General features: G+C 41.7%; 1 protein-coding gene across 1 annotated transcript in view; it reads right to left on the reverse strand.

Annotated features, from left to right (window-relative positions):
• Positions 1 to 25,926, reverse strand: part of SLC17A8 (solute carrier family 17 member 8) — a 43,345-nt gene extending 17,419 nt beyond the window's left edge. The window contains exons 1-5 of the mRNA XM_048835465.2: positions 25,409 to 25,926; positions 12,908 to 13,160; positions 7,887 to 8,005; positions 788 to 902; positions 139 to 226 (exon numbers count right to left, since the gene is read on the reverse strand). Of these exons, the coding sequence (XP_048691422.1) occupies positions 139 to 226; positions 788 to 902; positions 7,887 to 8,005; positions 12,908 to 13,160; positions 25,409 to 25,509 (676 nt within the window). The 5' untranslated portion in view covers positions 25,510 to 25,926. The remainder of the gene's footprint in view (positions 1 to 138; positions 227 to 787; positions 903 to 7,886; positions 8,006 to 12,907; positions 13,161 to 25,408) is intronic.
• Positions 25,927 to 26,662: the final 736 nt, after the last annotated feature.

The following is a 26,662-nucleotide window of genomic DNA, read 5'->3' on the forward strand; positions in this document are numbered from 1 at the left end:
TCTCCTCTCCATCACTATTCTCCCCCTCCATATTTCACTTGCAAACCAATAGGAATAAATACAATAAAGCATTTCTAAATGGAAACACCAATACATTAGAAACACAGGGTCAGAAAATCTAGAAATCACTAAACTTACCACAGAAAGACGTGGTTGCCAACCTGCTTCTCTCCAGCGGGGGAGCCCATTTGCTCCACATCCCATGGCATGCTGGATAGGTCACGCCCTAGCAAATATGTCATACACACATCACATGATTTTGCTTTTACTGTATACAATTGCTGTTATTTTCAACTGGTATAATTGCTCTTCAATATTAAGAGGTACGGGAGGGGTTGAGGAGAGCTATGAAGAACTTTGTTGGTTGCTTATGAAGACTGTGAATGGCTTTGAACAAGAATTTAAGTGGTAAAGTGCTGTGGTGGAAATGTTTACATATATAGTGCATGCAGTGAATGATAGTATTAAAATGTGGTAGATCTACTTTCCATTCCATAATCCTGGTCTTTTCACTTTATAGTTTAGACTAATTGAAATATGTAAATGGGTATAATTAAAATTTAATCAACTTAAAAAGCATAAAAAATGTTATAAAGATGGGGCTTTTCCCGAGTAATAATACTTGGCAGGAGTAAAACAAACTAACATCACTTGCTAAAAATGAACAATAAGGAAAATAAGATTATTTAGAAAATAAGATTTAGAAAACTTGAGTGAATCTTTTTCTGACATTATAAAATGGAACCCCCCCAAAATATAATCAGGTCAAAATGCTGAGTGCTCCTACCTCTACGAGACCTTGCAAAATTCTTACAAACATAACACAGCCATAATGTACTCTTGCAGCAGACGGGATGAACATATTCAGTGTAGATGTTAGGAAAATAGCTGCTCCAAATACCCTGTGGAAAGAAACAGCATAAAAGTGGATATAATTATTGTTCACTGGGCAGAAAAGACATTGGCCCATGCTTTGTGCCATTTCACCTGCAAAGGACTTGCACAATGAGCCAAGGTCAATCCTGAATATGAAGTCAACAGAGTTGCAGCTACAAACACCAGAGCTGAATCTATCCCTGGGATGAGTCCTATACCTAAAACAAGAGTTTTGCATAAACTCAAAAATTGGTACAGAAAAGTCTACTGGTATTTTTCTTCTTCTCAAACTGGGGTCCTTAGAGCACTTGCTGGAGGTTCATGGTGAACTGATTGGTTCCATGAGTACTGATTCAGGAAAGCATCCCTGTTTAGGAAAGTGCTTAAGCCCATGCTTAAATCCTATTGAATTCAAGGGACTCTAAGCGCATGCTTAATGTGAAGCACTGGCTCAAGCGCTTTCCTGAGCCATGTTGCTGGTTCTGCTAGTTTCCAGCAGCTAATCTGCATTAGAAAACAGTTTAAAAGATACTACTTTCCTAATATTACTTTTCCATGTCAGCAATTGCCATGAGGATTTTATGTGATAGTGACTGGGAGAGGACGTGTCTAAAAGGCAGCATCTTTAATAAGATATAGTGCACCCTACAAAAAAATTATGAATCTGTACTCTTGAATTCTTAATAAGGCAGGGCACAGCTATGTTCAAATTAATCAAGAATCTGAATTCACATAGAGCTAGAGGAGTTCTGAAAATTATGTATATTGGCTGCAGTCACCCAACCTATATATTCGATTTCAGACACAAAGAAAAGAGTAGCAGAAAGGTCTGTGGCATGACTACAGATATAGGCAACGTTCTTGGGTGCCCAACATAGTTGGAGTTGAAGGACAGGACAACCCAACTTTCCAGTGCAGGTTTACCTGGTACACCCAAGTCTGACTGTGAATCCTTGCAGCCTGGGGTTTTCTGAGTGTAAATAGAGAGCAGTTCAACACTTACTGCACCATAAAAATAGTAAATAACAGTAACAATAGAAGTGACAGAAAAAGTGTCTGAAACTGAATCATATGACGATCATTTTCTACCTGGCATAAACTGGATGCTTGCCAGCAATGCTTAATGTATAATGAAAGAAGAGCCATGGTTCAAGCAATTAAGTGCCAATGCTCAAGCAATTTTTTTTTTAATTTCATAAATGATGTGGCAAGCCCAGAGGTGCCGGGGCTCAGCCCTGGCACAAATTGAGCACTGCTTGCCAATCTCTAGGGCCATGGCATAGCTGAAGCACCTACTTGCCTGTCTGAGTCCTCATATATGGCATTTGGATGCCCTCTTAAAGAATTCATTGAAAAACTGGACCACACAGTGCCACAGGAAAAAAAATAGAAAAAATAGACAGTGGGAATAATAAGGTGGAAAGAAGGTACCTGACAAAAAAAAATGGGAATCTTTATTTAGTTAGGATTATTAATATAAGAACTAAAACTTACTGTATTTCTCAAATTTTCACACCTTGTTGACAAAATCTATGAATTTCATTTCTAGACAACAAATCAGTTCTGTGGATTGCATTACATATGCTATGCTTCTCCTAGGTTCACTAATCCAATGTCTCTGGAAATTATTAAACTTGATATCACCAAGAACCAGCTTAATGATCATATCACAGTAGTGATCCCTGATAAGATGTCTACAGTAGTAACAGGACATTTTCAGGCCACCTTTTTAAGTTTAATGAGACAGATTCTTGGCTGGGTTCTGTGCCCTTTGCACTGCCTAAGTCTCAAATCAGCCAGATCCAGCTCACTGAGAATTATCCTAGTCTGCTCTCACCTAGTGCAAAGTTGAAGTATCAGGTCCCTGTGACACCGTCCACTCATGCACATATTTGGCCCTGGTGCAGAGGGACCATAGCCAGTTGGCAGACATTAAAGCAGTCCCCCAGGGCTGCTACCTTAGAATCACAGAAATGTGGGTCTGGAAGGGACCTCAAGAGGTCCTCTAGTCCTTCCCCCACATGCCAAAGCTAGATTTATACCCAGCATGCCTTCACCCGTCTCTGGGTAGAACCACAAGTTCTACCACTCTCAGACTTGATCTCTGGGCTGCATCCCCTCCTCCCTCATTTTCCAACCATGTTATTCTGACAGGTCCAACTGTGTTTGGCACCTGTCAGCCCTTTTCGTCCTGTGACAATAGCTGATTAAAGTGGCTCAAAACAAAGCTTTATTTATTCACCCACATATACAGAGCACACAAAGCAAAAGGATCAAACAAACAAAGGCTTATCTGACCGGGGTCTTACCTACACTGTATTGTTTCCCTGCCAGCTTTTGTAAGTTCCCCTCAGCCCAGTTATCCCCCGTCTCTATCCAAGAAAGACAGCCCGCTTGCTGCCATTTCTCTCTCTCTCTCTCAGTGTCTCTGTCAATTGCTGTCCCTGGGCGCTCAACTCCCTCCCCACCTTCTTTGCCAGACCAGCATCATTAAGGTTTTAGCATCCCCACTAGTCCTGGGTTCATGTCTGGGCAAATAAACCTTGCCCAATTAATAACTTCCCCATTGTTTCCTCAAGGACCTTTGCTATTACCTGGACTGTACCTCATCTTTGCCATTGTTTTGTTTCCTGTTTGTCTCCAAACAGACTCCCTTGATTTAGCTCCTTGTAGTCTGGCATGATAACAGGTAAATTGCAGTGCACCTGATATTCATAAAATTAAAACACATCACTCCCTGATTCTCCACAATCACAGTAGTGCCTACGAACCCAAGGTTCCTTTGGGTGCTAAGTATTGTACATACATCAGCAAAGAAGACAGTCTCAGCCTTTGACCGCTTCAGTGACAAGCAGGATTCGCTGAGGGACACAACAGATAAAGGGGCTGGGAGAGGACAGTAACAATAAAATGAACAGAGTCAATATGAAAAGTGTTCTAAGAATCAGAATGCCAAAATGGCGGTGGAAGCAAATGGTCACCCACGAACATTTGAGGGGCCATTTTCAAAGCTGAGTGAATATTTAGTTGCGCTACATCCATTATCACTAAAGGAGGTTGGCTACATTGGCCACACCTTGCCATCAAGGGAAATGTATTCTTTATTGTAGTGCTGTAGGAGCCCACACACTTCAGGGAATTACAGTGCATTACACAGAATGTAGGTAAAAAAGTGAGGGAAAGAATTATCTATAGGGAAAGAGTAGGATTTATTTTCCACTTGTACAGTTCTAATAACTGAATTCACATTCTGTATTATTTCATTCCATATAGTTTCTTTGTATGCCAAAGATATAAATAAGAGTGGCTGAGCTAGAATTAGCTAGTGTTTTGCTACTCTTTATGAGGGCGAGGCATGTTTGCAAAAACAGCCATCATCTTGCCAGCAGTGTAATACCTTGAATCTAAGATAAGCTGGTCTCTTCCTTGGCTAAAAATAGCCCAGTCTTCCTAATTCATTCATATATTCTTTTCGCCTCCCCATTTGGGTCCCTGGCAAGCTGCCATTGTGAAATCAGAACAGAGCTCTTAAATGATAGACTCTGCTGACCAATGGTGTTCTATTCCTGAAAGCCGATATCAGGATGCGCCTCAGGTTCAGTGTCTCTTTATTAGGAAATAACAATGGACAAGTTAAAATGGTGCTTACAGCAGTCAGACATATTTTGTAATGGTGAGCAGTAATTTAAGGTGCACTGTCATTAAATGGTTGATGTGAACTTTTCAAGTCAATGTGGATCTGTGGAAATGTTGGGTAATTTATGATTTCACACCATAACGAAGGGAAATTTGTGGGTTTGAGTGGTTTTGAATCACTTCCAGTACAAAACCAGGTTACCCAGTGAATTTTCAGCTGAGCTTTGCGCTGAGAATTGAAATTATTATTATAAATTATTTGCATTATAGTAGGGCTTTGAGAGTTCAGCTGAGTTTGAGGTTCTACGGTGGTGTTACACTCAATACAAACATGTGGTGAGATAGTCCTTGTCCCAAAGAGCTTAGAGTGTAAGCAGACAGGACCAACAAAGGGTAGGGGGAAAGAAATAAATACTATCACCATTTATAGAAGGGGCACAGGGAGATCAAACAACCACCCCAAGTTTGCAAAGAGAGTCGGTAGCAGAGTCAGGAATTGAGCCCAGATCTCCTACTTACTATCCAGGTCCTTAACAACAAGGCCATCCTTCCTCTTCTAAAAGAGAAACTTGGGATGGGTGGTGAACCCACCGGGACTGAATCTGGAGAAAATGGTTGCATGAACACATGAGTGAAAACAAGGGAGTTTGGAGTATCTCTAGATATAAACCTTAATACTATTACTGCAAATAGAAATTTCCCTTTTAGGGAATTTTTCAAGGACCTAGTCTGTCTTAAGATATCCTGAGTTCTAAACATACTTATCATGGTCAAGCCTTGAGGCCACAGTATACTGCATAGATGACAACTATGAAAATCATGTGGCCACAGAAGTATTACATTGTGCACATCAATAGCATGATATGTGCCTATGGATGGATATAATAAATGCAGTTAGGTCACAATTACCTATGATTTTGTTGTTTACAAGAAAATAGAGGAAACAACCAAAAATTAATTTGACCAAAAAGCAAAGTACAATGTACTTTTTTATAAAGTCAGTAAAAGCTGGAGAAAATTGTTGCGTCTGTATCGGTTTCTCTCAGAATCTATTCTGCAACTTAGAAACAGGTTTTGGAGGCTCTGATGCAAAGTGAACATGATAACCAAGTAGTATAATTAATGCTAGAAACTATAACAGTAGCTTGCCACTTCCTGTATAAAACCTAACTGACTTCTTGCCTGTGATGTACGTAAGTGATACACCCATTTAAGGTTCCCATCCCAGCACCAATTTCTCTGCTGAATTGGTAGAGTTTGGTTATTAGATCAAATAGGCATATTGAGACCATAAATTAGATTCATGAGCCACAGAATACATATAGACAGGTTTCAGAGTAGCAGCCGTGTTAGTTGGTTAGTCTCTAAGGTGCCACTAGTACTCCTTTTCTTTTTGAGAATACATATACCAGCTGATATGGACATATTCTGTACTTTTTCAATACAAGTACATGGAAACCCCTACCAAAATGTCACAGAAGTGTTTTTGATGGTGTTTTTTGTTGTTGTTTTTTGATATTACAAGCAATAACTTTATGTTATTTAAAATACGGACAATTTGATACACTATAAATTTCACTATAGAAATAATGCTCTGGATTGAGTTCACATTTTCCATTAGATTGTATGTAATTTGCAGTGTATTTGGATTGTAGAAATGGATATGTGTATTTTAAATCAGCTGTAAGGTCTCACAGATTCATCTTCCCACCAAGAGTGCTATTTGTCAGACCTTAAAAAAAATTTCTTCAGCTTTACTCGGTAAAATATTGGTACGTTTGTGGAAGTTTGAGTTGGTCCATTCTGTGGGCAGCTCAGAGAGATCAGAAGACTGGGGATACCTCTACGGTCAGGCCAGCTGATTTGCAGACTGGATGGATAAGAGAAACACTGAGATCAGACAATTTTGTCTGGTGGAGGAATCAAGAGTAGAGGATGCTAATTTTGTAAGAGGAATGATGCAAACTAAGCCCAGAGTACATTTTGGAAGATCTGAGGAGAGGGGTTGGAGCCATGGACCATTCCGTGTGGAAAGTTAAAAGTCCCAGAGTCATTATAGAAGCAGCTGTTAGCAAAACATCTACCTTACACTGAGAAGGAATAGGCTTGATGACCAAACAGCTATTTTCCATCTATAATTTCTGTGATCTCTCCCCCTCTCCCCCTTCTCACATATATATACTTTAGAAAACCTGGTTAACAATATTAGAGATAGTGCCATCCTGAAAACCACCAGACATTTTGAGACAACCTTATTTATCCATCACCTATGTTCATGCTTCAAATCCTGGAAACTCTTCAAACAAATGTTTGAAGATACTATTTACTTAATGAAAAATAGCTAGTTTTGTTAAAGTTCGTTCTGAAAACAATTGAGTGGGGTTTTTTAACTTAAATTTTTTTTTAAATCAGCAAGCTTGGAAAATGGCTGCACAAATGTGTAAAGTCTGGTGAAGTTACAAGAAACTGAAAACAGAGGCTTTAATGCAAAGTGCTAGGCAGCCTTAGCCATAGATGTTACTACTAGCTCAGCCCATAATACAGGTATTTAAGAGAAGGTCTAGCTGTATTTTTGTGTGTACCAGCACTTTCAGGACAGCATCTTTAAATAGCTCCACAATTCCAACATGCTCCTCTTCAAAACCTATGAAAAGCATCTCTATACATTAGGGACCCTTGAAGAGAAAAAGCTGAAGTTTCTTTGCGAATCTATTTCAGAGAGAAGATGAGCCAAAAAAGCATTAGAAAAATCTTTGAAAAGCAAATGACAGGGACATGTGTAAATAAGCAAATGACAGGGACATGGGTAAATCCCCTTGTGTGATTTGCCCAAAACTTTTCAGAAAACATTTTCTGAGATGACATGAAACATGTAAAAATTTCAGATAGACGAAGTGGTTTGGGTTATATTAGGAGTGCATTTCTTTGACCTGCCTACTCTAACCCAAATACAAAACAATATGTATATTAAACACCTGCAAACCCACTCCTCACCCCCATCAAAAAACCCTACCAAAACAAGACACTCCATTGCACATATTTCTGTCCCCTGGGGAGAGAACAAGAGAACAAACAACATGTGATAGATGTTAGTCACGTCACCTAATTTGCTACTGGAATGCACTCAGGTACTATTGTGATGAGCACAATGTAGTAACCTGTTAGAATGGAGTCAGAAATCGAGCTTAGACTGGGAAGCTAGCTCCATTGTTAGCTACAGCAGGAGTAGCACCACTCCATAATAGACATAAATACCACATATTGATTACTACCCATAATATCCCTGAAATACATTTATCACAATAAAATATTATGTTAAATGATGTAACAGTGATCATGAAAAAATATTTATATGCCCCATTACTTCATCTTACCTGTTAGCAGCTAGTTTGTTTGAGATAAACCCTCCTGGAATTTGTGTCACAATGTAACCCCAGAAAAATGAGCCATGTATAAGTCCTACTGTCTCTGGATCCCAGCTGAACTGAGCTTTCTGCAAACGAAACAGCATTTTAACTATAAGGTGAATATTTAACATATTGATTCCTGGATAAATCCTGTTTGGAAGTTGTTTAAAAGTCATCACTTGAGCCACACTTCCCATAGTACCATGGATAACATACACTGGACGTGTACAGACTACTTCTCAACCCATTACAGCACGGATATGACAACTAGCTCATTAAATAGTGCCTTGAAACACATTTGAGATAATCTCTTAAGCAGTCAAGTTTTGATTCGGGGGTTCAACCAGGATAAAACCAAGGACAGGTCTTCCTCAGTCAAGTCATTGTGCAACTACCTCCTGGCGCTGATCTGCCTTGACCATTTTTGAGTCCCTAATAGCAATCCCCTTTTTAAATTCCTTTTCTTTGCATTAATAGGGAACTGATCTCTCATCTGGTGAGTTAGGTCCCTGGCAGTTATCATGTTTGCCCTTGTGACACATCCTTTGTTTTGGGTGGGATGCATATTTGGACCATTTGGACCTTTTTATTTCATTGCAGTGTTTTTATTGTTGAGCCCTTAGATTCCTAGCATCAACCATCTGTGTTCAGTGGGGGGGGGGGGGGAAGGGAGGGAGGAGGTGGGGATGAAATGCCCGAAGAGGAGACACTCTGCTGGCTAGTGGGGAGAGACGGCTCCTTAAAACAAACCTGAATAAAAATAGCTAGCTAGGTATATTAGATTAGATTAAATAAGATAAGAATTATATTAGTTTTAAATTCGGGTACCAGCGCAATCAACACAGATGACCCATAGCCTACAAATGTCTGATGAACAGACACAAGCCTGAACTGTGTGTATCTGTCCCTATTTAATGTAATTGCATTCGGAAATATTTTCAGTCTACCTCTCAAAGCTCCCCCTGCATGCAGCTGTTACTGTTCTTTGTAAGAATGCTTAAATGAGCCTGTGTGACATCCTTTGTTTGGATCAACCTTCTACTGCTGGGCATAGGAGAAGTGTGACATTCTGTTTCATGGTCATCCTCATGGTACGGAAACAGAGAGGAGGGGTGGTTAGCCTTCAGATGAATCTTTCGAAAACAGCACCATCATTTGTATTGTTAATCAGGAAGCCTCACTAAAACACTACCCAAAAAATGGAAACTAAAGAGAGTCCTTAGCAGTGACATTCTGGTTTATGTTTGTGCCTTTCTGTATGTTACAAGGCAGACTCAGTTCGCCCTGTTAGATTTTTTCAAACAAACAAAATGCAAAACAGTTTCTCATTTTGATCAGACACTTTAATTAGCGAGTCACTCTAACAAAGAGCTGAAAACATTGCTCTCACCCATCAATACAAAACTCAGATGAGATCATGCTAGTGGGCTGGGGTATTTTTTTATGGTTATTTTTTCCAAGTGCACGAATTAACTTTGCAGAATGTCCCCATTTTCTATTAATGATTTCTAGTTTAAAGCTTAAAATAATGGTCAGTCCTGAAATCACAAAGGACTGACCAGTGTCTTGGTGTTTGGGAGACCTATAAGGGCACCTTGTCAAGAAGAAGGGAGGATTTGTGCCCAGAGCAGGGTAAGGACTAAATCAAGACTTGTGGGCACAGGCAATCCAATCTCAACCTGCCTCTTCTTGTCTGGGCGCTCCCTCTCTTCCCTGGCCTGTGTAGGAGATATATTCTGCTTCTTACCAAGTCCTGCCTCTTTGTGAGAAGCAGCATAGGCTGGATGGATCCTAGAGATCAGGAATTAGACAGAATAAGACCAGGGCCAGCATGCAGCTCCATGCTCAGGGACTGGCCAATGGTGACTACCAGTGAGGAAGAAGTAGTAGGCTTTCCATCCACTTCTGGGAGGCTCATTTTGTGCTTGCTGAATCTGATCAGTTTGTTTAGCAGATGGGAGGAGGAGGAGGGAGAAGAATGGGAAAGATTGTGGAGCCACAGCATGATGGGAAGGGTTTATCCAGCTCCCATCTTCCACATAGAAAAATAAGAAAGAAGCTTCTTGTCTTTAGAGTCATAGGGGTGGGAATGTCCCTGTGATCACAAGTAGAATTGATCAGCATTTTTTAGTCTTGAAAAATACTGTGGGCCCTTTTTACATTTTTCTAAAAACTGGTGACAATTTTCAAAAAAATTCATGAAGATTTTCACTTTTTTCCAAGCAGCTCTAGTAACAAACTGGTAGCAGCAAGGAAGTGCCTGCTTCCCATTAGAGCTGAGCTGATGACTTGAAAAAATGCGTACAATGGCAAAACAAAGGCTATCTATAGGCAGGCAGGCAAGGCCATGCTCTCCTGCTACGTCTGGGAGTAATATGATGCTTTGCAGTTCCACAGTGAATGGCCTTTGTCCAAGGAGCACAAAGCACATTAAAAATGTAAGTTAAAGCTCAATACTCCTGTGAAGTAGGTTATTATCCCCATTTTAGAAAAATCAGTCAAAAGACACAGAAAAGGTAAGTAACACAGTCAAGTTCACACCGGGAGCCAGTAGCAGAGCCAGGAATTAGACCCAAAATTCTGATGGCAAAATTTTTACAGGAATTTAGGCGCTTAGTGAGATCTTTCAAAGCATCTAGACGCTTAATTCAAATTGAAATGAATGGAAGTTGGGCGGCTAAGTGGTTTTGAAAATCCCACTTGGCATATATCTGCACCTGTAGGCATCCAAATCTCTTTAAAAATCTGGCCCTAAGGTATTAGTCACCTGCTCTAAGGACTTGAAAACCTCTCATTGATGTTAATGGAGCAGAATCAAACCCTGACTATTGGACTTCACTACTTCTCCCACAGAAGTCAAGAAGTCAACAGAATACACCTGAGAAAAGACTATTTTTCCACTTAAATAAAGACATTGATGTGAGGTCTTAAAGAAGTCACTCTGGTTTTGGGACCAGCAACTTTGATCCTGGGGTACTTGATGACGACAAACTTTTCCCCCCTCACTGCAGTTAAGTTAAAGACCCAGCCACTGATGGAATGATGGAAGACATCAAAAGTAAAGAATAATTGTAGGGTTTTAAAAAAAAATCAGACATTGCTGACTAAAATTTTTTTTTAAATGAGTTTTTGTAAAGTTAGGCCCCTAAAACCAAACTGAGGCAGTGGCCTGATTCTCAAAAGTACTGGGCACCCTATCGCCACGGTTGCCAACTTTCACGCGGTAAATAAGCACCGCGACTTTCACAATAAACCAAAAATCAAGCTAATCCCATTTCAAAACAAGGCCAAAACAAGCCAATCCCTAAAAGCCCCAACACTCTATGTGACTAGATCCCTCCGGCGTGCAGTCTGGGACTGTAATGGGCCTGCTGTGCACCCCTGACTCTCTCCCTCCCTTGCCCCAGCTTGCCCCTCGCCCCTGCTTGCCCCCCTTTGCTGGGAGCCGATCAAAAAAAAGAAGAAACAAGCAACAAGCTACAAGCCACACAAGCAACAAGCTACAGCCAAAAACTAGCCAACAAGCAACTCACAATCCAATTAAGCCAAAAACAAGCCCAATTTCTGCATTTTTTTTTCACGGGTTTGGCATGTCTGCCTATTGCTCCCCTTTGCTAGGTTCTCAGCACTGAATTCATCAATGACCTGATTTTCAAAAATTAGGATTTAGGAGCCTATCTTTAGGCACCTGTTTTTTAAATCTTTGGCCCTATATGCATAATAGGATCATCCGGAGTTACACTAGTTAGGATAAATGTACAGGGCATATCAACCTTTCGCTCCAGAACATAAAACAACTAATTACTACTGAGGATTAGGAAAGACCTTCCCCCTTAGCTATACTCTTGATAATTGTTTATTATGGAGGTTATTATACCTTCCTTGGACATTTCTGGTATTGGCTGCTATCAGAGCCAGGATACTGTTCTGATCGCGATAACCCTTATGTTTCTTCCCCATTTAGCATCTTATCTTTTGGGGATATTCCTGCAAAAGGGATAACGAGGGAAATCAGTGGGATGGGTTGCTGCTCCTTGTATGCTCCTTGCTGCTCCCTGTCCCCCAAGAGTTACTAGGTTTTGCACACTCAACTTCCCTTCTCTGTTGCTTCCCACCTGCCAGACCTGGCTGCAGAACACCCTTCATTTTGGGAGTGACTGCTCCAAAAACAAATGTCTTTTTAAAGCATGGTGGGGAGAAGTTTAGAAGCAATGCTATTAGATTTGTTTTCTCTACCTCCACGCCCCCCGCCCCTTCCCATGGCAATGCACAGGAATCCCCATGCATTTATCTGACAATATACCCTGAGCCATAAGGAAAACCAATAAATTGGGTATTAAACAGTAAAATGCCCAAGCCTAAATAAAACATGAGTCATGAAATACTTCTGGCTAAAGGGAAAACAATCCAAAAAATGTTAATTGTACCTTGCACGGAAATGCTAAAAATCTTTGCATTCCCATTTCTCAGCTTAATCTAATGCTAAACTAAGCAGTTTGGAACTCAGAAAAAGCCCACTGGACTCAGAACAAGCTCTGTACAGGCCACAGCAAGGCAACCTTGTCTATATGCTGCTCCATGGTGTGCTCAACCCTGACCCAGAGGGACCAAACCCTGACCCAGAGGGGACCACCTCTGGGATTGAAAAGCAATTTTTGGGGGGAAGCCATTATAAGTAGAGGGTGATCAGCACCTTCTTTGAACCAGTGTATGCCCATGCATTGTGTGAAAGATGTAGGTTTCTATAAGTAGGCCCATCTTGTGATTAAGATATTTGACTGAGACCCACAAGACCCAAATTCAATTTATGGCTCTGCCACAGACTTCCTGCATGATCTTGGGCTAGTCTCTCTGCGTCTCCGTTTTCCCATCTGCAATAGCACTTCCCTACCTCACTGGGGTGTTATCAAGATAAGTATTTGTGAGGTACTTTGATGGTGCGGTAGTAGAGGCCAGATAAGAACGAAGACCAACAGATGCTTCTTTACCTGAAGCTCTGGTTTTCCATTCACATAGATTGTGCTGTTGTTAACCATTTCCACTATGGCAACACCCAGATTGCACCTAATTCCAAAAGAAATGCAAAAGCCCAGACCACTCATTATGGCAATGATGTAGCGCTTGGGTAGTCCACAGCAATAGCAGTCACATAGGGGAGGTTTGTGAGTAGTCGCCAGCACAGGCCTTCCCTCTTCAGTCAATTCAATGTGATCTTCTTCTGTGTTGGTTCCATCAATTTTTCTAAAATGATATGAAGGAGAAAAGGAAAATGTATTATTCTGCCAGTAAAACTCTTTCATATGTGCATGGCAGCAACACACTCTAATCGGCCACAACACACTAAATCCGTAGAAGAGATTTAACTCTTGCTATAATGCAGTGAATTAAAAAGCAGTTATACTTTTAAAGGGCTAGATCTTCAAAAACTGCCTGAATTTTTTTGCATGTGCAACCTTCCAAGTCCACAGACCCACATCAGGTAGTTGGACATCTAACTGGCCAGATGCTCGTGCAAGTGCTGTTTGCAAGCACAAATATGGAAGCTGTGCTGAGGTTATCAGAAATGACGAACTACACAAAGGAAAATAAACTCCACATTGGCAATGCTCTCCAGTTTAACCATAATTACCAAATGTTCTAAATTATACTGAAAGCACACACAACGCTCTTTTTTTATAGATCTCAGAGTGCTATACAAAAGGAGGGTATTAGCAGCCCCATTTTACAGATGGTGTCATAATTGTAGGGATCCTGACCCAAAAAGGAGTTGTAGGGGTGGTCGCAAAGTTATTGTGTGTGAGGGGTGGGGGGGTTGCGGTACTGCTACCCTTACTTCTGAGATGCTGCTGGCAGTGGCAAGGCCTTCAGAGCTGGGCAGCTGGACAGCGGTGGCTGCAGGCCGAGAGCTCAGCTCTGAAGGCAGAGCCGCAGCCAGCAGCAGCGCAGAAGTAAGGATGGCATGGTATGGTATTGCCAAGGGCGGCTGGTGAACCGCCAGATGGGGGCAGCTAGTCCCCAGCCGGCCCCACCCCACCGCCTGAGGAGCACCGGGCAGGTGGGCCAGCAGTACAGCCACTGAGAACAGGGTGGGTGGGTAGTGTGTGCCCCCCCCGCCCCAGAGCACAGGGCAGGCAGCATGCAGCCCCACCCCCTGAGCACAAGGTGGGCTCCCTTGGCCCCCAAAGTGTAGGGCTCATGGGCCCCGCTTCCTGGCCCCAGCACCTCCAGCCCCCCACCCCAGCGCCAGGCAATCCAGCCCCAGCACCCGGGGCCACCCAGCCACCCCAAGTCCAAGCCACCCCAGCCAGCTTCCCTGAAGAGGAGCAGCCTGCGTGGGCTGGGGCAGGGCAAGCAGGAGGTGGCTCACTCAGGGAGAAGCGTGGGCGGGGCCATGCTGGGCTGTTTGGGAAAGCAAAGCCTTCCCCAGCCTATGTGACACGTCACCCAGAGGTATTGTCACCCTTACTTCTGCGCTGCTGCCTACAGAGCTGGGCCCTCCGTTAGCAGCTCCCATTGTCCAGCCGCCCAGCTCTGAAGGCAGCAGCGCAGAAGTAAGGGTGGCCTGGTATGGTGTCGCCACCCTTACTTCTGCGCTGCTGCTGGCGGGGCGCTGCCTTCAGAGATTGGCGCCTGGCCAATCGCCCCTGATCTCCAGCTGACTAGATCTGAAGGCAGAGTAGAAGTAGGGATGGCAATACCGTGACCCCCTAAAATAACCTTGTGACCCCCCCCGCAACTCCCTTTGGGGTCAAGACCCCCAATTTGACAAACACTGGTCTCCCCTGTGAAATCTGTATAATATAAGGTAAAAGCACACAAAAGACCAAATTTCATGGGAGGAGACCAGATTTCACAATGCGTGACGCGTTTTTCATGGCCGTGAATTTGGTAGGGCCCTACTCATTATAGAACGCACCACCTGTTTGGGGTCAGCACTGGGTGCCGGCAACAGGGGGGTCTGCCCTGTTTTCTGACAGTCATCCCTGAGATTGGCACTCAAACAGAATGACAGAGGGGTATTCAGATCTCTGGGCCTGTTTCAGTTTCAAATAATTTTTTTTGAAGGAAGGCATGCAGAGTATTCAGGTTATACTATTATACAAATATCTGGACACCATTTACAAAAACATCCCAATACAAGTGGAACACAATTTGTTTAATACAAAAATATTGTAACATCTCTTATTAACAACCTTTCTGGGCACACTCAGATTGCTCTAATACAGTGTCTCTCAGCGTTTTCAGGTGGGCAACCCTTTATTCAATATCAAAAATGTTCATGACGTCCTTGCATGTATTATAAAAGTAAGAGTAAAAAGTGTATCAATAATAACAATAAGCCTATATAATTTATTTGTGTGTGCGTTTTGAGAGGTTGACGGAATACTAGAACTTGAAGGATAAGAATGAGCAGGGAGTGGGGAAGCAAGGTTTTCTTTGCTTTCAATTGTTATCAACACCTCCCAACACCCCAGGGGTCATGCCAAACAGTTGAGAGACACTGCTCTAATAAATTCTTATCCCCCTATTTGGTCAGACAAAAGCAACTTCGCTTTATTTAGTGCAAGCATCTCTTCTTAATGAATGCATAGCTACCAGAAGTATTAGTTCTTCTGGGCAATGACTGCTCCAGCTTACAGCACTTAACACCATGAGGCCCCTGGTGATGGAGGCTCTGGGTTCTTCAGTAATGTAAACAGGGGTTAAAGTAACTTAAAGGACTTACCAGTAATCAGGGTGGCCGAGGTCCTGGGCAAGGTGGGGGCGTGGCTCTGGGTCCCCGGAAGGGGTGGGGCCTCGGGCAGAAGGGTGGGGCTGGGGCCAGACTCCCCCAGCCAGCCCTTCAGCACTGCCCAAGCCCACACCACCCGGGACTCTGGTGACGATTTAAAGGGCTCGGGGAAATCACTAGGCCCCGGGGCAGCTGCCCCTTTTGTGCCCTCCCCCTCCCAGCAGCCCTGTCGGTATGGTGCTTAAAGCTCTGCCACGGCAGCGCTTTAATGTCAGCTGCGTACCAGCCCATACCGGCAGCCACTTTCTTACCAGTACACCGTATCGGCCCATATTGACTTACTTTCACCTCTCAATGTAAGTATTAGAAAAGAATAATAGTGAACTCAGTGCTGGTGAAAAGTGCCAAACTGGCAGCCTGGAGCTCCCAAGCCTTCTGTTTATCCACACGAAAGATCCAGTGTCTGCAGTGACAGTGCAAACTTCCCCACACTGTTCCTATATCATGCCTTGAGCGTGCTTTGAAGGGTAAGAAAATAATTTAATCTCCTGGTCCTAGCCTCTTTGCTGAGATTGCCTGTTGTGGTGATAAATTTTGTGATGTAAACACTGTCCACTGCAACCAGATTGAAACTTAATTCACACTGGGCAATAAATCACCACTAAATAGTAACAATGTGCTGTCCTGGCCTGGATTTGACCCAGTGAGCTAGTGGTGACAGGTTCACTTCTACAGCCCACTTAAAAATCTCCTTAAATCCAGTAGTTCCCAGACTTCTCCTGAGCCCCCATTGTGCTGGATTGATTGGAAGATGTGACTCCCTCTGCTGTGCTTCCTCACACTGTGTTCTAGCACCATTCCTGTAATCTCATTTTCTGTCTCCTGGCCTCTAGTCCTCTCTTTTTCCTTTGCATCTTTTATGTGTGTGTGTGTGTGTGTGTGTGTGTGTGTGTGTGTGTGTGTGTGTGTGTTGTGTGCATGTCCATTCTAATTATTATTCCTCTGCTCCTTTGCTTTGTCTCTCCCTCCTGGATCCTCATTCACTAGAAGGCAACACGCTATCTGGTTTAGAGGCAGCTATTGGTGGCTGCATGGGGCCAGACTATGTGCGCTCCCTTGGGCCCATGAGAGACTAGTTCTCTACATGCAAACTGTTCCTGTGGCTGGTTGCTTTAGGGGTCATTGTGGACATAGGGTAGGAAGTTGAGTGACCTTCAAGGAGCCAGCTGCTGCTTCAACTGTCATCACGTGAGCACATTTGCAATGAGAGTTGGAGCTGATTGGGGGCTAAGTCTTCCCCTTTTCCCCAAGGCGGCCTGTCCTCCATTGCTGGGAAGCACTGCCCTAAGCCACTCACCTATCAGAAATCATTAAGACATGAGAGCATTTTCTGTTCAGCTTAAACTATTGATAAAAGAAACGTCTTTAAAACCAAACCTCATTTGGCTCATGATTGCATTTACATTAACTATCATTATAGTTAGCATTATTCCTTTCAAAGCACTCTCCTACTTCTGATACTACTCCTGGCCCTAGCATAGATGTGTCAAATCTCTTACATTTAGACAATGCTGTTATATAGGACGTTGCTTTCCAATCCAACCAGAAGCAGAATTTTTTAGAAATATTGAAAAAAAAATACTGTTAGCGTGAGATTTCCAACCACATTTTGCAGACTGAAGAGGTGTGAATAAGCTTTGGAAAAGCATCTTTGCTTTGGGGGATTCATCACAGCTCTGCACCTCTTGCCATTCACCCAATATAAAACTATACATAGCAAAATTGAATCTTAAAGTCTAGATAAGCAAGAATTTTCATTTTAACAAAACTAAAAAGTTGCAAAACCAACTAGCATAACAATCTAGGCACTTGTCTTTTCAACAGCAAGTTCATTTTTCTGTGGTTATGCATTTCATATTCATCATGCCCAATCTACAAGAATATCGCTGGTAGAACTGGTAGTTACCTTAAGAGCAGAATGAACTTTAAGTGCACTCTCTGTACATAAGCTAAATTTTTCCCTTCCCAACATTAACTTTTTATTCATTGCTTTAAAATGGTGGATTTGGGCCTTAGGCCTCAATCCATCAAAACACTTAAAAGCATGATCAACTCTGAACATACGAATATCCACGTTGAAGTCAATAGCCAACTCATAAGCTTAAGCATGTGCTTAATCCAATGAAGCCTGGAGCCCTTAGACAGCACTTGCATTACACAAAGCCTTTCCGTTTATGTTATTTGTCACCTGGAAATCAGCTTTGAAATGACAGACTCAGAATGCGACTCTCTGCATCTGCTGAGGAATTACTATTGAAGGATTTTATTGCTGTGAAATGATGAGCAGAATTACTTATAAACGCCAAGGAAGACTGAACTGCTTTGCAAGGTTATGAAATAGTTTAACTTTTTCTGATAAGAGCTAGTTATTTCCTTTTTCCAGGTACCCGGCCTGTAGCATATTTGCAGTACATCACTCTTCTATTTTCCCTTGTTAATATCTCCCGTTGTATAGCCACACTCACCCTTGGTTGATGTTCGTTCATACAAAAAAAAAATTGATATTCACATAATTCTCTGATAAGATGTCACAGTGATGTTGGTCTGGTTGCTTAAGAAATGGCTAATTTACACCATTCCGTAGCCTTTAGGGGCTTGTCAGAACTATTTACTCACAGTCTAAATAACCGCTGTAATTATGGGATATGATTAAAACAGAAATAATTTCACATACAAAACTGTGCTGAGGGCCATCCTGCTGGCACAAGGCAACTTAGACTTAACTAAACTATAGCTTGCTACATTTTTTTAAATACTCATTTCTTCTCAAAAGTTACTACACTTGATCAGAAGTAGGCATTTTCCCCCATGCTTCCAATTGACACAAGAGTAGAATTCAGAGTTTTTAAAAAGTGGAGATTCCTGAACAAAGCTGTTGCAGATCTTACATATTTTGTATTTAAGGGGAATGATTTTGTTTACTGATTATTTTAGGCTCATTTAAAAGAAATGGTTTTGTCACTTATATGGACAATATGAAGTTTTTCCAACACTCAGCATTAGAATACAGCTGTCTGCCAGTGGAACCTCCATAGCATCTCTTAGTTGGGTGTGTGGCAGAAAAGCTGTTCTAGAGACAACACATATTTAAATCTGGGAAGAAATTCAAGGCCCCTTTTGAACCTTCAGTCCTGCCAAAGCTTTAACAGCACCATAGCTGTAACAGTGCTGAGTGATTCTATTCTGTTACCACACTGAAATCAGATAGAGAAATCTTGCCAGAGCACATGCAGGTGGGCTGTCTCCAGCTGATCTACCTGTAGCTAGCTGAAGCATCCTGGGAGAGCTGTAATGCCTTAAGTATAACATCCTCCTGACCGCTATAATTGTAACCTACCATCCCTCCCTGACCAGCAGGTAGCATCCCATGCAAAAGACTGTGCAAATCCATAACGCAAAACTAATAGATTTAGCGGTTTCCTATTGATTTTACCATATCCTTTCAAACATGAGATTTCATTTAAAAGTTCTGAAGTCTCTACACTTTGCAATGACAATACTAACTGATACATCACACGCTGTATGTCTCATGTTTTCACTGTAACACAAAAGTTTAACGCCAGCCTCAGACTTCCTCACATCATAAATAACATATCACACTGTCCACCATTGCATGGATTTCTAAGAGATCTTGATGAGATTGGAGTTAAAATTTTGTTTTATAGTACCATCACAAAGAAAGTGGGATATATAAATGTTGGACTTGTTTAGGACTTATAGACAAAGGATCAAAGTTTGTCAGTGAAAGTAATGTGTGCAAATTAAGATATATTAAAGGAGGACACATTCAATGGACAGTTTCTTGCTTTTAAGGGTTTGTGTGGGTTGGTTTGTCCTTTAAGCAACTGGTTTTAATTACCTTTTTTTCTTTGGGAAAATTGTACGTAAAAGTGAAATTGATCCGTCTGGTTTCATTGTCCAAGCCGAGTGAAATGCCAGAAGTAAACAACCATAGAAAGTGAAAAGGTTAAATTATTAAGACTGCTGTGATGTAAAAGTAGTTATTAGTAAGCCAAAATATGTAATTAGTAAGCCAAAGTATGTAATTATCTTCCTTTGACAATCTAAGTCAGAAGTTATTGATCAACAAAGCAAATCTTCCAAGAAAGTGGAGCGAGAGGCAGGCAAAAGTAAATTAAAGAACTGTTCTTTGAAATAAGTAAGATTTTAAGTAACAGCAGCATTTTGGGCAGCTGGCATAGATAAGATGATTGTGCAAAGCTGAAACATCTGTTCACACCTATACATTTTCAGCTGACTGACAATGCTCATAGACATGAAAACATTCCTCTGACCCAAGACTTGGTGTAGTGCTTAGTGAATCAGGAAAACTAGGACCTTGGGCCCAGTATTGCTTCCACTGAGTCACAATTTTACTATGGACTTCAGTGAGAGCTGGACTGGGCCCTAAGAAGATATAGGTTGAATATTCAACTCTCCCTTATGGCACAGTAACCCAATTAAAAAATATGTGTATGCCTCACATCTCAGGCATATTGCAAGATGCTTCAGAATACATGCAATGCCCTATTTTGTCTAGTTTAATTTGAACAGAGTGCTGTAGGACATTGTTCCGCCTGTGCTCATACTGGCCATGATCATCCCGTATATCACGCCATTTCTTTGCCCTTCACACGATTTTTTTTCTTTTTGGTATTAAGTTCTGAAAAATAAAATTTGAGAATGAACATTTGGACATCAAGCACGGATGAACAGATCTCCACAAGGCATGGCCTCGCACACTTGCTCGCCCTTTTTACACTGGTACTTCCTAAAATTCAGAAACAAGAAAACAAAATGGTGGTTACAATAATAATTTAAAATAGGGCTTTGTTTAAAAAACATTTATGGCCACCTGGCATGCATGACTTCTCTCTCCACAGCCCCTGGATTTTAAGGCTATTCCCAGTTGTGCATTGTAAATTATTCATCTTTGAATCTGATCATGTTTCTTCTTGAGGGACTCCCAATCTTTCACCCCTTCAGCAGTCTTATCTTGCCTTGTCTTCTGCCCTACCTCTCCCCATGCAGAGCCTCAGGCTTCACTCACTTCTTCCATACAGGTAGGTAGTCTCATATGGGGAGAGGAGCAAGCAAAGAACACTCCACATCTCCTCTCCTGTGGGAAAGTTCCACTCCTCTTGACTGGGTCTGCATGTGGTTCCAAGCCAGAGGAGAGCTTAATGCTGCATGCTGGGATGCATTTGCCAGGATAGGTCAGCCTTACTATACAAAAGTCTCTTGGATTTTCCTACAAGCCTTCTTATTTTCATCATTTATGAAGGATTAGTTTTAGAAGTTCAGAAATGTCCCCTTTTAGTGTGTGTGTACTTCTCAGGGGCATTATCCACACACTTTCAGATTTATTACCCATTCACCTACCCCATAGATAGCCATCTAAACTTTTGGACACAATCCACCTGGGAATTTTAAGGATGTATGTATCCCACCTTAAAGTTCATATTTAAATATTTGAAAATCTATTCAAAACAGAATGTCAGTAGAGCTCCTATATTTAGTGTTCATAGACACGGTACTCGTTTATCCTTTGCCGCTTTCTCTAGTCATTTTCTTTCCTCTTGAACAAGGTCTTTGGATTTTTCATACTAAAACTACTGATTAAACAGCCTGAATGAACTTTTTAAAAGTCCCAAAATTACTAAGAAAAAAAATAATTTTTAGAGCAAGTGCACCTTCACCTCGCTGTATTTATTTATTTTGGTGTAGAAACTAAACCACATTTGGCAAAGATAGGCAATTACATAGAAGGATAGAGCAGAATTTAAACAGTTTCATTTTTTAATTATTTAAAATTGCACAGATGCTATAGTGATGGGAAAATTATAAATACCTACAATAAATTAGATCAGATTGATACATTTCAGAATAACCATTACCTGATACAAGGGGGCTGTAGCAACATGAGAATTACACAACATTCAAATTTCACATCTTCCTCTTTAACATCATTAACTGTCCTCAACACACTCATCAGTTTCATCGTGGCAGCAAGAATTAGCAGATTCAGTGTAACCTCAAGGATTCAAATATCAGTCAACTAAAACCCTCATTTATCCAAAGATTAACACACCTTCTGAGGTCTTGTTCAATCACTCGGGATTTGTCCAGGTTCTAGTCATTGACGGCCAACTCTTGGAATAGCAGCACCAATGCAAAAACCTTAGTGTACACAGGCAAACGCTATGCAAACTGTGATTTGCAACACAGCAGCTTACCCCCGTTTCAAGCAGGGGTAAACTACACGGAGTGGCACTATAGTAGATTTGGTTGTCTAAACTAGGGGTGCAGCTACACAAGTGGTTGCTCAAAGACAGCTGAGATCCTCATGGTATACAAGGCCTGAGATTGTGCTGTAGCGTATAAAGTTCTCTACACAGAAATCCTTAAGCGCATACGTCTGCAGAGTTTAGAAGTTTTGCAGGAGAAAGCCTGTTTTCCTGGGAAATGCAGAAAAGCCTGCAGACTCCTGGCCCCAACACCCATTAATCCAAATCCAAAATCAGCTGAATTAATTTTAGGCTAATCAAGAACATGCTATTATTGCACTTTAAACTTGTTCTAAATTGGAATGGTTAAAGCAATTTCTAAAACCTCTAGCTAAGTTATTCCAACTGATGACAAGCTAGGGTTAGCAGATAGCAACTGTGAAAAAACTGGACACAGGTGGGGGGTAATAGGCGCCTATATAAGAAAAAGTCCCCCAAAACAGACTATCCCTTTAAAAACAAGACATCTGGTCACCCTACAACAAACAGCAACTTGAGCTTCCATAAGATCACACAGGAGGGAATTATTGGATCAATGGATCTTAAATTGCAAGGATCATTTTAAAATATTTGAATGGAAAGTAGAAGAATACCATTTATGCAATTATTTTGGAAAAAAAATCACACCTTTAACCCATCATATTTTCCAATGCCTGTAATTTTTTCTACAGGTTGCTAAATAGCAATCTGTAATCAGTCATCAACCAAATATTAGAAAATGTGTAATATTCTGTGCTGATTTACATACTGTTGAAGTCAGTGTGGCTGGATGGGGAACAAAGTCAAGGCTGAATTTGGCCCAGCACAATTACCATCATAAAAACAAAGGTCATATTTTTAGTTTGTTTTAAATAGCCGTGGGTGAACCTCAAGCTAAACAGCTACGTTTTAATAGTTTACAGAACTTTTTCAAACATAAACTAGTTTGGGCTCCAGATCTCCCAAGAACAGGTTTTGTCATGAAACTTTCAATGCTTCTTGGTTTGGGCCTGGTTGTAGACACAATGAGAATAGCCTTGCATTGTATTCTCCCTTGGCATTAAAATTGGGAAGGGCAGAAGCATGTGAACATTTAAAAAGAAAAAGTTTAACAGACTTTTCTCTACCTCAAATAGGGCTTGGTTTGGCTCACAACAAGTTCTGGGCAAAGCGTGAGACCAGTTCTTACTGACGGGTATTTGAACCAGTTGCTGAACTCTAACAAGAGCTGGCAAACATTTGGGTAACAAAGACAATTCAAAGCTTGAGTGAGTTTTCCACATGGCAACCAAATGAACTGCCAACAAGCCACATGGATATGCCACCTGAATGTTACACTATAAACACGAAGTACATTTGTTCATATGGACCAGCAGGATTCACAGCAAAATGACTTGTGATTTAGTTGTACAACCATGCTCCTTGGTTGTGTGTGTACTGTTTATATAGTTTGCAAGTCAAAAAGCAAATGCCTGGCTTTGTATAAAAGATGGAGAAAAGTTCAGGAGAAACTACGCAGGGAATAAATACTCTGAGTATGCTGCAGTGTGTTTACAAGGTGTAAAACAGAGGAGGGCAAACTATGGCCCACGGGCCACATCTGGCCTGTGGGACCATCCTGCCCGGCCCCTGAGTTCCCAGCCGGGGAGGCTAGCCCCTGGCTCCTCCCCCGCTGTGTCCCCTCCCCTGCAGCCTCAGCACACTGCACCGCCAGTGCTCTGGCTCGTCACTCCTGCTGGGCAGCGTGGCTGGCTCTGGCCGGGCAGCGAGCTCCTGCTGCTCTGAGCAGCATGGTAAGGGGGCAGGGAGTGGGGGGGTTGAATAAGGGGCAGAGGGTCCCAGGGAACAGTCAGGGGACAGGGAACAGCAGAGATTGGATAGGTGTGGGAGTCCCAGGGGGCCTGTCTGGGGGCAGAGGTTCGTGGGGGGGTTGGATAGGCATGGGAGTCCCAGGGGGTGAGGATAGGGGTCAGGGCAGTCGGGGACAAGGGGTGGTCGGGGACAAGGAGCAGGGAGGAGTTGGATGGGTCAGGAGTTCTGAGGGGGGCAGGAAGTGGGAGGGGGCAAATAGGGGGTGGGAGCCAGGCTGTTTGGGGATGCACAGCCTTCCGTACCCGGCCCTCCATACAGTTTTGCAACCCTGATGTGGCCCTCGGGCCAAAAAGTTTGCCCATCCCTGGTGTAGAAGTCCTCACTATAGCAAGAGATATGTTAGTGACTCCTTAAAAAAAAGCATTCTCTCCCACTCTTCTGCATATATGTACCACAGTGTAATATATAAATGAATTCATTTTTTTCCCCTTTCTCTGAATAGAAGACAAGCACAGATGCACCAAGAATTATAACTGGACCAGCACTCCCAAAACTAAAAAGCAGAAATTTGATCTTTGTATGTAAAAGCACATATCAATTGAATAGAATAAAATAAATTAACAATAAATTAAATTGCAAACAGTGGCCTGATCTTACAAACATTTAAGTATGTGCTTAACATTAAGCATGTGAGTAGCACCATTGAAGTTTTTGGCACTTCATTATGCATAAAATATAAAAATAAATGAAGTCAATAGAACTATCCATGTCTTTAAAGTTAGCATGTGTGTAAAGGTTTGCAGGATAGAGGCCTTTACTGATAATATTACTATTTTGTACTAATATCCATGTTTCTCCTTTACTTATCAATTTGATTCCTTTGTGTGTGTATAGTTTTTTTTTTTAAATTATTCAAAAGTAAAAATGTTCACGCTTTTGTTTTATTTTAAACTTCCAAATTAAGGTGAAAATGGTGAACTTTTTTTTCCTGCACCTAATAAACCCCAGATTCTCTTTTCTGTCTTTCAAACTCCTGTTTGCCCTAGCTAAAATACACACACACACACAAGATTTTCACTGGATGGCTTTTCTGTTATTGATCAAGGGTAAAATTTTCAGAAGTACCTAAGCAATTTAGGAGCCTAAATCTCATTGAAAGTCACTAGGCTTCTAAGTCAATTGGGCATTTTTGAATATTTTACCCTAAATCTTTTTAAACATCTACCCATACAGTTTGCATGTCGTAATTTGCACAATGATCATCATTTCACATGCAAGCCAAAAGTAGAAATCACTTCCATTAAATATTTAAAACTGTGTTTAACTGTGGTCCTTTTTCATGCTCTACATAACACTAGAGTAATGTTTCATAATTTACTTTCAACTCTTGTTCAGCATAACATACCTTATAGTCTAGATAGAGTCAATGCTGTAACGTTATTTTATTTGCTAACGTTTGTATCTTCTCATGTGTGCTCAGCTATTTTTTCTGCAACCATAACTCCTATTTTTATTAACAGATTTTTCTTCACATCTTTCCTTTTAATAAACATAACCCTAAAATTTCTTTAACTAGAACAAAATAGGAATCCTTCTTGGATGTTTCCATAAGATTTTACCTTTGCAGATTCCCCAGAGAGTCACTGACAGTGGTCTTCACCTCTTCCTTCCCTGGTTTCAAAAATCTGTCTTTCAGTAAACTAAACCCTTCAAAAGGCATTTTGTCTGTCTTCTAAATAAATCCTTTTGGTTAACAGTTATTCACTGCTGCAGTCATAGTTGCTGTTTTCAGACTTGGGGGTCACTGTTAGTCACCTTGTTGATCTCTGGGACAACAACCAGTTGGTCTAGAAAGTAGCCCAGAGGGAAAATTCAATGCAGATCCTCCAGAACAAGAAAGTCAGGCAGGCAGAGCTCCAGTGTGAAATCTTCTAAGAAGAAGGAAGGGCTCAGCAGCACAATTGCTGCAGCTCCACAGTGTATGTGCTACAAGGGCTTGCACCTGGCAAGAAGGAGGCTAGTCCAAAGGGCTGCAGCTGGAGGAGCTGGAGAGATGCTGATGTTTGTATTCCTGGACCTGGTGCTGTTGCCTGCACCTCACGCTGGCTTGCTCAGTCTCATTCTCCCTCCCTCCTCCCGCTGCCTCTCTCATGCCGAGATCCTATGCAAGGTGATGCTATAGTAACGGACACAAAACCTGTCCTCAAGCCACTCAAATTTATTAATAGGATCTCATCCAAAGCAACGGGAAGAAGCAAAGTTTATTAAACATTTACAAGTTCTCTCTGATGCAGGATGGGAATTACAGGCTACAGTTCCCAGTCACTATTTATCCCCTGGTCCATATAAGCCCCCTACCCACATGCACCTGCCTGATCTGGGCTCAAATATGTCTTTCCAAGACATGTCATTTATTATTGATATCACTAGGGCCTCAGGCAGGCAGATGCAGAAGAGTTTTAAAGTGCTGCTCTTTGAACAGGCAATGAAAGATTGGCTGTAAATTGGGTTAATTCTTTATTTTTATTTTAACACAAAGAGGATGAGGGAGATGACCCTTTCCCATTCAGCATGGCTTTGCTAGGACAACATGTCTTTTCTAGCATTGAGTTCAGACTTTTAACACAAGCTCTTGTAAAAATGCAACTATCTGGCAAATCCCTAACGCCTGCATACTATGGGCATTGAGCTGGGGTGACCTGAGGCAGCCTGGCTTTTGGCAAGGCCTCAGTTGTCAAGCTTTGGTTATGGAAACAAAGGCAAAAATGTTGCCTCTTTTTGATTGGTGCTGGGATGCTGCCAGTATGTTTTGCTTTCCTGGTGATGGTGGGGTGGGGAGACCCAAAACTCTCCTGGTTTTGAATTCACAATCA

Source organism: Caretta caretta, chromosome 1 (genome assembly GCF_965140235.1).
Source record: "Caretta caretta isolate rCarCar2 chromosome 1, rCarCar1.hap1, whole genome shotgun sequence".
Classification (NCBI taxonomy): Eukaryota; Metazoa; Chordata; order Testudines; family Cheloniidae; genus Caretta; species Caretta caretta.